Genomic DNA, 13627 nt, shown 5'->3' on the forward strand with positions numbered 1-13627 from the left:
CTTGGTAAATAAAGTTTTTATCTTTTTGAAAATATTTGCTACGGACTAGTGAATCAATCTTTTGGATATTACATCAGAGTGTCGCTTCAGTTTCAACAAACTTTTTATATGTGCAAGAATTTTTTATACTGGAGCCAGTGTGTTCAATTTGTTTTATTAGTTTGTGTGTGATGTGTACTTGTGTGCAAGCGAGTGGAGGATGCTGTGGTGTGAGGTGTTTTTTTTTTTTATGTTATGTGTGATCTCAGAGTTGGTATATATAAGTGGGGGGTGCAGCTTATAAGTAGTGTAGGGTTGTGTGGTTTGTGTGCTGTGGGTGGAATGGTGTATGTATGTATGTTCGTGATTGTGGGTTTCGGTATTGTGAATGGTTCGGCTTCATGATCTCGGGTTACTGAAATTCAGAATTTCAGTAATTCGAGATTATGAAGTGAAACCATATATATATATATATATATATATATATATATATATATATATATATATATATATAAATATATACTCACACACACACACACACACACACACACAAACATGCACATACATATTTAAATTAAAAAAAATCAAAAGTATACAATAATAAAGAGGAAGGGAAGTTACCAAAGGGATCTTATCAGAGTCTGGAAGTTGTAATCCACCATAAAATATACTAGGGTACTGCAAAAGCAAAATGAGCAACAGTTTTATAATTACTGAAAAAAATACTTCAGTAATATTCAGCACAATTATTGGTAAATTTAGGAAATGTAAACTTACTTTAGTTGTTGCAGCCATGCAATAATTCGCTTCATATCATCATTGATAGACTTTTCAATGTCATCCAATATTGTCTGATCTGCAAAGAACACCACAAGGTCAACAGCATCAGAAGCAAGAACAATCTATGCCTACAAAATTTTAGTTTAAATATCAACGCTTGCTTCACCATGTCAAGCAGCACACAAATTCACATGGTATCCCCCTCACTATTCATATGTACTTAAATAGTGCATATAGGCACAACACATTCGATAACTCAAACGCTTTATCCTCAACAGAAGGTCAGATATAAAATAGTCTTAAAATACTTTTTTTATGGGAACCCTGGGCAACTGCAACTGTACCAGAGCTTGCCATAGTACTAGCTGAGTAAACCAGTGTTGCAGTAATCTTTATTACTAGAGATTCAACCAAAGTCCAATGTCTGACCCAACTTTTACAGCTCACTGTCCTTTGTCTCCAAGTTAGCAGCCATTTTCAGAGCTTACTTGTACAGGATGACCACAAGGTATCCTGCCCGCTTGACACTAATCAAGATCCTAAGCACTCTGGATAAAAGATGCATTTAAAAACAGATTCTGTGACGCCCATTCCCTAACCCTCCCAAAACAACCTTACTAGTATCATACAACCACTCCTGTTGTATTTTCCTATTATTCAACTTCTCTCTAACATTTAGCATCATTCCTAATAATCCTTCTCCCTCCCATGCTGCTTTGCACTACATCCTTTCACAATCCGACCCCCCCCCAACCATACCCATCTTTTTTTTTATATTTCTGTTCTATACTTCAACTTCTACTTTACCCACATAAACCTTCATTACTTCATACCTTAACTACATTCTCACACACTATCATTTCAAACACCTCTATTTCTCACATTTCAGAAACAATAGAGAAGACACCAAGAGAGCCTAACTCTCCTCCCTCATAGAAAATACTTCCTTCATACTTCTACTAGCTTTCTACCTCCACCATCATTAAATATCTTACGGCCCTGAAACTTCTTGCTTCTATTGAATCCCACTTTCCCACAACCGGCCATCGATAAAATACAGATTCCTTTACTTAATCATGTAACTTCTCAGCTTATCCTTTGCTCTCCTCCTACTGAGCCACCACTACTCCTACCATGACTCAATAATAGTTCTCAACATCTCTCCAACTCTGTCCCAACCAACTATCCATACATACAACCTAAACTTGCTACACACCGCACCAAACCCATTTAATGATGCCCCCCGATTTATCCAAAACATACACTGAATAACTCCATTTCAACTCAAGTGGAAAAATACTCCCCCAAAAACACAATAAATAAATACCCCACTATGATAAAATCCTCCCAGGAAGAGAAATTCACCCTAATCCTGCCCCCGTTTATCACAACCAACTTAAATACAATTCTCTTTCACACATTGCTCTAACCTACAGCGATCAACTTCCAGCATTTGTCTTTTGCCACCATAAATATTAGAAGTGTAAGAAATAAAACTACTGAATTACATGCCTGGATTACCAAACACAAACCTGATATTCTTGTTATAACTGAAACTTGGCTTATACCCAAGATAAACAACTCTGAAATTGCACCCCCTGCTATACCATCCGTAATGATCAAATAAAAGAAAAGGTGGTGGGCATTTGTTTAATATTTCCAAACTATCACATTTTCCACAAAAACAAACACAAACCAAAATTCAGTTCAGCACAGCTTTAGTACTTTCCTGAAAATAAATGCACATAAATAAATATGCATTACCGGTCCTTTATATCCCTCCTGGTTATAATACAGCAACACTGGAAGATATCCTACACGGATGTCAATAACAATTGGTTGGACATAACCTCTTAACTCCCCTATATCAAGTATGAACTTGTATGGTTTCACATTTTCAATAAGAAATGCTACACAAAGTAGTAAAATGAAAGATACATAATTCTTCAGTTAATGCTAAGACATCAAACAGGCTGGGCACTGATGGTATGCCACTGGAATGTTAAGTATGGAAGGTGAGACAAAACACAAAAAATATAAGCTTAATGTATCCAGGACCTAAACACCTGGAAGCAGACGTGTGCTAGTAGCCACTCATTTCCCTCTTCCCACCCTGATTAAATATCTAACAACTGGGTAACTAGCAACACAAATAGATATCTCTAACCCCAGCAAGCAGGTTAGCATGACGAAATGTGTTAAAAAAAAAAGTTTCCTTAAGTCAAAGTTACGTAACTCAATACACAGGCTTTTAACATATTTCATACCTTAAATTAACAGTACATAAAATACATTTCTGCAAAACCTGGCCACAGTGAAAAAGATAACACAAAGGTAACAAGATCTCTGCAGACTGGGTAACCAGTTGATTAGAGATCTCATCATATGAAAAGTGAGAAATTGTTTAAAAGCCAGAAAAATATCAATTTAGCTAAAATTCGTTCACTGGCTAGCAGTTACAGTGCCTGGTTGCTAGAAAATAAGAAATTTGGAGAAACTTTGCAAAAAAATAATTAGAAAATAAGAGGAAAGCTGTGACTGTGAACCACCTTGAAGATATTCAGCAAGTAACTGTTCAGGTCTCGGCTTAATGAACAATTACACCTTACATGCAACATTTCCTTTCCATCCCTTCAGGATGATCCCCATACTTTCATATATGACAAAAACATGACTTAGCAGTTTTTATCCAGTCTGTGCTATTTCTATCCTAGTCTGTTTTCTCAATGCACACCATGCTGAGGCCGAATGAAATTTCATGATACTTTCATTAGGAGTTTGTCTATCTTGTATCACAATACCCACTGCATCGGTAAGTATTCTAGTAAGGAAAACAAAGCAAGCAAGGTATTTGTAGCTCTTTTCTGTTATTTCACACTCATTAAGGTCATAAAGCAATTCAGGCTGAAAATTCACAATTCTCTAACCCTGCACTGTTGTAAAATGTTGCATTATTTCCGTTTCCTGGTGCCATAAACCTATTAAATCTTTTATTGTCTGCAGGTGAATAAACCTGATAACCACAGACAACAACTTCATTAATTAGGACAGACTTTGCAAACCAGAACTATAACACACTGGCTGACTCTGAAGGAAGACAGAACTCCAAATATCACTTTTAAAAAAGATACGTTCTCAGTTATTTCCTTATCCTTTTCAAATATTTTTTTATAGGCGGTGTAGCAAATGTATAGGAACCACACATGTAAGAGTCACTGCAAAAAAAACAGTCATAAACATTATTTTTAATGAGGATTCTCCAACTTAGCAGTAGTTTTCACTACTGACATTCTAAGTGAATGGGACTGTGATCTGACAACACAGCAGGATGTTGTAATCTCAACTGCACCCTCACAGTGCATTATGGGCAAGTAGCAGCTTTCCACAAAAACAGGATCACATAATCTTGAATGCCCACTAGAGCATTCAAGGGTAGGAAAAAACTGAAATTAGTAATAAGTGGTTAATGTAGCAGGTTTGAATTGTGTAGAAATTCAAGGTAGGGCAAAAAAAATACATATTTTTTCAGTTTTGTGCCATATTGTTCCTTTAAATGTATAAGATAGCCTCCAGTAATTAAGAGGAAAAATAAATCAAACATACTCAGACATGTTTAAAATAAGTGAGACACTGAAGGGATATATAACGTCAAATGACAACAGATTGAAAACATATAAAAGCATTAAGCTGCTATGAAGATGCACAGACTAAATTGGCTGAACAAACGGCTTCTCAACAAGTGGTTTAAAAAAAACAACAGCTTTAGAAGACCAAGAATGCAGAGAAAACAGATTTTTTTTGCTATGCTAGAAAAACTGGAAGGAATAGACTGCCTTATTTTTCTGAAAGTACAACAAATAAAAAAACTGGACTGACATTCCACAGAAGGATTTGTTAATTAAGAAGGCATACAGAGTGAATGTTATAAATCCAGCCATCAGAAAGCAGCTGACACCATCGTAAATAAAGATACAATTACACCAACATAAAAAACTGCTCCTGACAAAATTGGGAACGCAGGGAAAAGTATTAAAAACTGGAAACACCAGTTTGCAGAAAATTACTATTTTCTGTACACCAAACAGAAGAAAGGCAAGTTTATCCCAGCAACTAGGGAGATGCTGAGAGGCAGTAGTGATGTTCAAGGTACCATATCCAGCTGTCCTTAAAATACTTTTTCCTGGAGGATCAATTTTTTTCTGTATGCAGAACAGAAATGGAGGAAATAAAGTTTAACCAACAGTAAGTAAGCCAGCAAGCTGCAGAAGACTCCTTTTCAATCTTCTGACCATAAGAAAGCCCACACTCTGTTAATGAAACATTTTCCACCTTACTAAAAAGTACTAAACAGCAAAAAAAAAAAAAAAAAAAAAAACAAAAATAAAGCACAAGAGATGACTAGAAGAACCAAGACTTGAATCAAAGACTGCTGCCAGGAGACTAAGATGATCAGAAAGAAAACCAACAGCAAGCTGAAATGAATGAATAAGTAGAACTACCACCTTGAATTTCTACAGCATCAGTCACACTAGCTGCAGTTTAAACATGTAAGCTGTAGTTCTGCAAGAAAAAAATGCAAGTTTGTTGACTGGGTTTATTTGGCAGGAGAACTGTTAAACATAAACTAAACTACTTATTAATGTATCAGCGGCTCAACAGATTGTACACACACCTCTGGTACTGGAAGATCGAAAAGCCGAGGGCTCCATTCCCAACCCAGGTGGATGGACTCATTTTCCATTACTAACACTGCTGTGCAGCACTAGGGGGTGTGGCATTCCTGAGTGCGCAATTCCTCAGATGAGGCCATATGCCAAGACACCATCTGCCTGACTTGGTGGTAGCTCAAGTGGATGTTAAAAAGCCTACTACACTTGCTGAAAAGAGGAGGGAAGGTTCCAAATTGCCCTGGCCAAATTTCCCCTAGTCAGTATGAGTACCACCCCAGGGTCTTTTTATGAAAGAAACAAGCCATTGGCCTAGTGGGACTAATCCAACCAACAAAGGGTAAATGAAAAATAAAGCAAAATGGTATTTAAAATGAATAGACCAAAATAGTAACTGTAAAAAGAGTTTTTGTTCTTACTAAAAATTGTATACAAGATTTCTTATGCAAATTGCATGTCACTCTGTAAAGTAACGGCAACCAAAATAGGCTCACATTGTCCCCACCCACTTTGTAAAGTAGTTATGCATAGCTTACAGTCAGGGATATTTTAAATGCGAGGTGGGGGCGTTTTATCAGGGACTGCTATAGATTCTAGTTACAGTACAGTAAGAAAGTACTTTTTATTAGTTGTATTGTATCAAAGCTGTACACTGTCACAACATAAAAGCTGGAAAGAGGCACATTAAAGTTAATATAATGATGTGATCCTGGACAGCTGGGGGTGTAAAATGTGTACTGATCACATTATATAGAGAGAACTGAAAACTAATTGCACATGCTTTTATGGAGGTCAATGTCTAGCTAGGTTAATGTTCTTAATTTAAAGATCTTGTTTAAAGGCATAAAATTACATTTTCTTTTATGTAAAAAGTGCTTGCAATCATTCTTATGCATGCAAACACTTTTGTATGTAAAAAAAAGTTAATTTCACACCATTTAATAAACAAATGTTTTAACAATTTCAAAATGCTAACGGTTAAAATTACAGAGCTGTATTTACTGGATTAATATTCATAAGTGGGCAAAAGGTGCTTATCATTTTGGGTGCATAGCTTTAATTATGGTGGATAAGCATGACACAAAAAAAAAAAAAAAAAAAAAAAAGGAGCAACTGCAAATTGCTAAAAGGAAAATTAGGAAGTACTTGGACAATAATGCATTAGTTTAGAAAAACTGCTATTAAGCTAAAAGGAATTGTAGCCAAACTTACGGAGCTTATGACAAGAAAAACAACCAGAGATTCTATAGGGGTATTAGAAATGCTGTGGAAATTTTAATGAAAATCTGTATAAAGCAGAGAAATGGGGCACCAAGGAAAGGCACAAATGGAAATATTTATGGAAGGCTTAGTTATGCCAAGGTCAGAGGAAGAAGAGGCTGAAAAACTAACAGCTTATACAGAAACAGACAAAAAAAGTCCTGGTGTTCTGGCTGGTGTGCGATTCTCAATCTGGCAATATATCGCTGATTGACAAGTATATTTCTTGGCATTTTAACCTATCAGAGTTCTGCATTGTCTTAATTTTGCCTGACTGAATTGTTTTATATATTTTCTAGCATTGCTTTCTGTTTCTCGTCTGTCCTAAAACTGCATCCCCCTATTCCTGTGGTGAAGTTTATAAAACTGGTCTAACAGCTTTTGTGTTATCTGATTGCTTCAAGGCTTGCTGATTTAAAAAAAAAAGTTTCTATTTGCAAATTCCTGCATATACTGTTAGAAACCCCAGGTGTTCTGGCTGGTCTGTGATTCTCAAACAATCTAGAAATATATCACTGATTGTTAAGTATATTTCTTGGCAATTTAACCATACAGAGTTCTGCATTGTCTTAATTTTGCCCGACTGAAATGTTTAATATATTTTCTGGCATTGTTTTATGTTTCTCATCTGTCCTGAAAATGGTTTCTCCTCCCCCCACCCTATTCTTGTGGTGGTGTTATAGTTGGTGGCTTTGCAGTTGCCCGCCCCTACTGTAAATATGATCTGGGACACCCCTCCCAGTCTGGTGTTCACTCTACTTTATACAGAGAGAACATTTAAGAAGGCCAACCCACTTAGGTTCTTAACCTAGAATTTTTCTTCTGCTCCTCCTTCCACTTTACTTAGAAAAAATTGCACTTTGTTTTGCATCTTCTTAAAAAAGTACTCAATTGTATTTATTCTGTTCCATTTATTACTGCTTGGTAGTAGCCTGATTAAATTGTAACTGTTATTCTAAGCCTTTTGGTTTAAGCACTTGGGCTCTAGACCAGCCGTTTTACATTAAGAAGGTTTGTGGTCTGCACTGTTGTGGCAGGACAGGTAGCTTACATCCTTCTAAGTTGGGAACTGCTGATTGAAGGCTCAGTGTATGTTATTCTAAAAGTGTATTAGTTCTGGTTAAAGCACTTGGGCTTCAGGCCAGTTATTTTTTCATTAAGGAGGTTTGTGGTCTGCACTCTTGTGGGAGGAGAGGCTAGATTCTGCCCTTCTGAGCTGGGAATTTCTGGTTAAAGGCTTATTGTTCCTGCTTATTTGAACCATTTCTTTCTGAAATTGGTGAGCCTTGTTTGCTGTAGAATAACTAGATTCAGGCATCCTGAATCTAGTGTTGTTTGTATAACCTGAGCACTAATCCAGGCAATCTTTTTTTGAGAAGGTTTCCCTGTACCTAGTGGCAGGAGTGTGCAGTTAGAACTTGTCTGATTTAAGACTGCTGGAAAAGGACTCAGTTTTGAGCTTTTTTACTAGTCAACTGGGTTGTTGATGTTGTCTTTCGGCTTTTCCCGGTTAGGGGTCGCCACAGCGGAACTCTGGTCCGCTAATGATTGGCAGTAAATTTTCACAAATGCCGAGGTGCCAGCTCGACGTTCAACCTTCAACGAAGGCACGCCCACTTATGCATGTCTTTCGAACACCCACCCAACCTCGGGGAGGACGTGCAGACTTCACACAGAAGACACTCCCCGCACTCCAGCCGAGAATCGAACAGGAGAAACTCTTGCAGAGAGGCAACAATGCTACCGCTGCACCACGGCGGAAGTTTTTACTGGTCAACTGGGTAATTTGTTTAAATCAGTTTGCTTGTTTCTACTGTTATATAAAAAAATTGCGCTTCATTCATCTGCTTTTACTGTATTTGTGCTTCTTCCTACTTTATTTTGCTTTTGCTGTTTGTTCTTAAAAGTATTTAATTGCATTTATTCTGCTGCATTTATTACTGCTTGTTAGTAGCCTGATTAAATTGTAACCGTTACTCTAAGCCTTTGGTTGAAGCACTTGGACTTCAGACCAGTTGTTTTACATTAAAGTTTGTGGTCCGCACTGTTGTGGCAGGACAGGTAGCTCACATCCTTCTAAGTTGGGAGTTGCTTATTGAAGGCTTAGTGTCTGCTATTCTAAAAGTGTACTAGTTCTGGTTTAAGCATTTGGGCTTTGGGCCAGTTATTTTACATTAAGAAGGTGTGGTCTGCACTCTTGTGGGAGGAGAGGGTAGATTCTGCCTTTCTGAGATGGGAGTTTCTGGTTAAAGGCTTATTGTGCCTGCTTATTTGAACTGTTTCTTTCTGAAATTGGTACGCTTTGTTTGCTGTAGCACAGACTAAATTCAGACTTGCTTAATCTAGCTTCAGTTGTATAACTTGAGCACTAATCCAGACCATCTTTTTTTGGAGAAGGTTCCCCTGCACCCTAGTGGCAGGAGTGTGCAGTCAGAACTTGTCTGATCGAAGACTGCTGGAACAGGGCTCAGTTTTTAGCTTTCTATTGTCAATTGGTTAATTTGTTTAAATCAGTTTGCTCATTTGCTACTGTTATATAAAAAAATACACTTTATGCATCGCCGCTTAGCTAGGGTTAAACTATTCCCAGCACCATAAAGTCTGCTCTTCAAATTTTCCCTTGGAACTAGCCAGTTTTTTTAGTTTTAGCACTCAAATCTGTTTCTTTGAGCTCAGCACTTGTTCAGAAGTCGTTGTAAGCACTAAATAAGCTGCAAATTACTACAGCACTTAACTTTCCTCACTTGTCTAGAGGAAAACAGTTTTTAGTACTTAATAAGCACCTATCCAGGCATGTTTAAGGGTCAACTCCCGGTGTTTTCTCATGTCTACCTGATGAATCTGGGCATCTTGGAGCAATGCAGCAATTGCCTCATGTACAGAGACAACCCTCTCCTCCTACCACCCAACACTACAACCTGTGAGAGATGCACTTATATAGCTAAAATGGAAGCAAAGCTCTCTTCACCCAAGACTGGACTAGACAATCAAGAGGAGAAGGTAAACACTTGCACCACACCACACTCGTCACATTGTCCCTCAAAACATACTCCACCAAAACACACACAGAAACACAAAACACACACCTACATTCACGGACCCTCTTAATAAAAATCTGCTCAAGCAACAGAGACCTCCAAAGGAGAAACACAAGCAACCTCCATTCCCCAACACAACCCAAATGACACAGCCCACAAACTCAGTGTGCCACTCAACCACAGCCCATAAGGCATAACAACGTAAACAAAACTCTAGTCATAGGTGACTTTACAGTCAGGCACACTGATGTCCCACTCACCAGGCTAAACAAGGAGAAAGTTACAGTAAGATGCCTGTCGGGTGCCAGGATCTGCCACATAACGCACGCACTCAGGTCACTCCACAAGTACAAATATGACTGTCACTGTCCATGTTGGTGTGAATGACCCTGAGAAGTACCTCCCTGGACTACATGAAAAAGAGACATGGAGGAGCTCTCCAATGTTGTAGCCCAGGCAGGTATGACCCTAGCCCTGAGTAGCATCCTGCCATCACCCAGAATGATACCACAGTACAAGGACAAAATGATTGACTTCAACAATTGGCTAACCTTCTGGTGTCATTCTAAGGGGATCCAGTATCTGTCTGCCTGGGATGACATGACTGACAGACCACGATGCTTTGCTGGAGATGGCCTGCACCTGTCGCCCTTGGGATTCCAGATACTGGTCAAGGCTCTTGCCACCCCTGCAGTGCCTTTATTTAGGCAAGGTTCAAATGACAAATTCACCACAGTAACAGGTACAAGCAAGCAAAATCTGAGGGTAATGCTACTCAATGCTAGACATCTAAACCTCAAAATGCATTCACTCGAGACGCTCCTTAAAATGGAGAACATCAACATGTGTGCAGTGACAGAGACCTGGTTCAAGGCTCCAGACAGCAGCCCTGCATTACCAGGCTACAATTCATACCCCAACATTTGGCCACCTCACCTGGACCGAAACACTAAAGGCAGAGGCATGTCCATATTCATTAAGGATATCCACACCTCCAAGCTAGCTGCTCAGCATAATGCATCCGAGATTATCCATGTGCAACTAACTCTGGGCAAGACAGCAATCCAAATTGTAACTTGCTACAGACCCCCCACCATGCCCCAGGATTCCCACTCCTCTTTCTTGATACACTGGAAAATATTAGGGTACAACCCAGCACCCTCATAATGGGCGATTTCAACTACCCCACCATTAACTGGGAAAACTACTCGTGTACAAACACTTTTGCTCAACGTTTTCTGGAATTCATAAATTCCAACGCCTTTGATCAGCTTATCCACACCCCCACCAGGGGCAGCAATATCCTAGACCTGGTCATTACCAACATGAGCAACCGGTGTTCCACACCAGAGGTTAATTCCTCATTGGTCAGATCCGACCACAAGCTAAATTACCCTAGACATCCACAGCCCACCCCCACCCCCTTTAGGGAAACCACCATAAAAAATGTATCCAAAGCCAACTTCACACTTCTTAAGCTAGAAGTGGCAAACTTCATGACACCCATGCAGACAGACAATAGAGGTATGACTGTTGAATCCTACACAAATGCACTTTATAAGCACTTACATGAGTGCATGGATTGTGATATCCCTAACAGAACCAATATGCTATCCTCCAAAAAAAAGGAAGCCAATCTGGTGGTCCCTTGCCATATACAAACTCTACAACAGAAGAAAGAGACTGTTGCAAAAAAAAAAAAAAAAAAAAAAAGAATAAAATCCAATGATTGGAGGAACTCCCTGGTCAGCCTCAGTAAGAAGCTGAGATCCCTCATAAAATCCTCCAAAGCTAGTTACGAAAACAAAATCGTCACCGATTCTAAAGACAACCACAAAACATTCTATAGCTATGTCAAGAATCTCAATGGCGACACTCAGATCTGCTCTGAGTTACAGCACAATGGCACTAAATATACAGAACCAACTGATATTGCCAACATCCTCGCAGATAGGTTCAGTGCTAACTTTACCCCCCTCTCACCCCCTAAAGAGCCTATCTCTATACTGGAAGTATGCAAAGTTCCTGTAATCACGGCTGCACAGGTAAAAACCACACTCTCTAAAGCCAAAAACACAGCATCCATGGGACCTGACAATATCCCAGGCTACGTTCTACACAAACTACAGAATGAACTGGCACCCCACCTAAGCACCACGTTCAATCATAGCCTCACCTCGGGCTTTGTGCCCACTGAATGGCTCACAGTGACGGTTATCCCACTCCACAAAGGGAGAGCCACCACGGACCCCGGGAACTACCGCCCCTTTAGCCTAACGAGCCTGATCTGCAAGGCCATGGAAGTATCATCATGGAACAAAGACATTGGTAATCTTCAAACTCAGGACCCCACCCAGTTTGGGTTTGTAAAAGGCAGGTCATGTCTCCTAAACCTGATGGACTTCTTTGAAGCAGTCACCAAAGCCATAGACGAGGGTAAGGTGGTTCACACAGCCTATCTAGATCTCGTCAAGGCTTTTGGCACCATCCCCCACTCTGGAATTATAGATAAACTCACTAAACTAGGTATAAATCCCTATGTCACAAGATGGGTTGTCAACTGGCTCACTGACAGAACCCACACTGTGAAAGTAGCAGACCCCAAATCTGACTTCAGACCAGTGACAAGTGGAGTACCACAGGGATCAGTCCTGGGTTCTCTCCTGTTTGGTACCTACTTTTCTGAAGTACAGGCTAACACAGAAAGTCTTTGGCTAACGACGTTTGCAGATGACTGCAAACTAGGAGCCATAATTGAAACTCCTAACAATGTGGACATCCTACAAAAGGGCCTCACTGAGACAGGCATCTGGTGTCAAAGCCATGGCCTCAAGCTCAATGCCAAAAAATGCAGTGTCACCCTCTTTGGTAAAAACTCTGTACCCATGAGCTACCACATAGGTGGTAGTCTACTTAACACCGAAAGTGTGATAAGAGACCTTGGGACACAGGCTGACAGTAGTCTCTCCTTTGATAAGCACATCGCCACAATAGTCAGGAAATCCTTCTACGTGGCACACCTCATCACAAAAAGTTTCTCATCCAGGAAAAAAAGAGGTCACTGTTCCTCTCTACTCATCACTCAGACACATTATAGAGTACAACGCCCCTTTTGCTATGTACCTCACAAGACATCTACAACAACTGGAAAGGCTGCAGAAATACCTCACAAAGAGGATTACCGGCCTCAAACAGATGCCCTATGCAGACAGTCCCAAAAAACTCCAGCTTTACTCCATCGCATATTGCCTACTCAGAGGCGATCTCTGCCTAACATACAAAGCTATGTCAAACCCAGAGCTGGTGGACATGCTCCACTTAAAGAAAGCCCAATCCCTCCAAGCTACACACTTCTAGGGACCTAAACCTTGTCCCCACAATAAACAGAACATGCTGGAGGGATAGATTCCTGTCCCAGAGACTTCCCACACTCTGGAACAAACTACCTATCTATATCAAACAAAGCTCCTCATTAGCACTTCAAGAAAAATCTTGATGATTGGATGGGAAATAGGAAATTCACCCCGGGGATCACCTCTGTGGCTCTGCTCGACAGGGGCACAGGAAAATAATTTTCTTGTGTGGCGAAAGCCAGGGTACCTTTTTGGCTAGCCTTATACAGGCCCTAGGGCCAACAGTCTAGTACCTACCTATGAGCCTATGATGAATAATCACTCAAAAGGGATGTTTCCAGGAACAGAGTATTTCTGTGGAAACTTGTAAGTTGGGGGGGGGGGTGCTCGAATGCTTTACTTAATTTAAAAGGGAGGCATGTACCACCATCTTGGAAGTAAGTTGTGAAGCTGATTTAAGCAAAAAGGATTAAAAAACCCTTCAGATCTAGGTTCATAAAGACCCTTTTTGATTTTAAACCATGAGTACAAAGTGTTTATGGTTGCATTA

At 39.7% G+C, this 13627-nt stretch overlaps 1 protein-coding gene across 1 annotated transcript in view; it reads right to left on the reverse strand.

Annotated features, from left to right (window-relative positions):
- Positions 1 to 13627, reverse strand: part of MED14 (mediator complex subunit 14) — a 1872212-nt gene that overhangs the window by 952662 nt on the left and 905923 nt on the right. The window contains exon 10 of the mRNA XM_044071834.1: positions 757 to 835. Within this exon, the coding sequence (XP_043927769.1) occupies positions 757 to 835 (79 nt within the window). The remainder of the gene's footprint in view (positions 1 to 756; positions 836 to 13627) is intronic.

Source organism: Protopterus annectens, chromosome 5.part0, assembly GCF_019279795.1.
Source record: "Protopterus annectens isolate FY-2018-M chromosome 5.part0, PAN1.0, whole genome shotgun sequence".
NCBI classification, from domain to species: Eukaryota; Metazoa; Chordata; order Ceratodontiformes; family Protopteridae; genus Protopterus; species Protopterus annectens.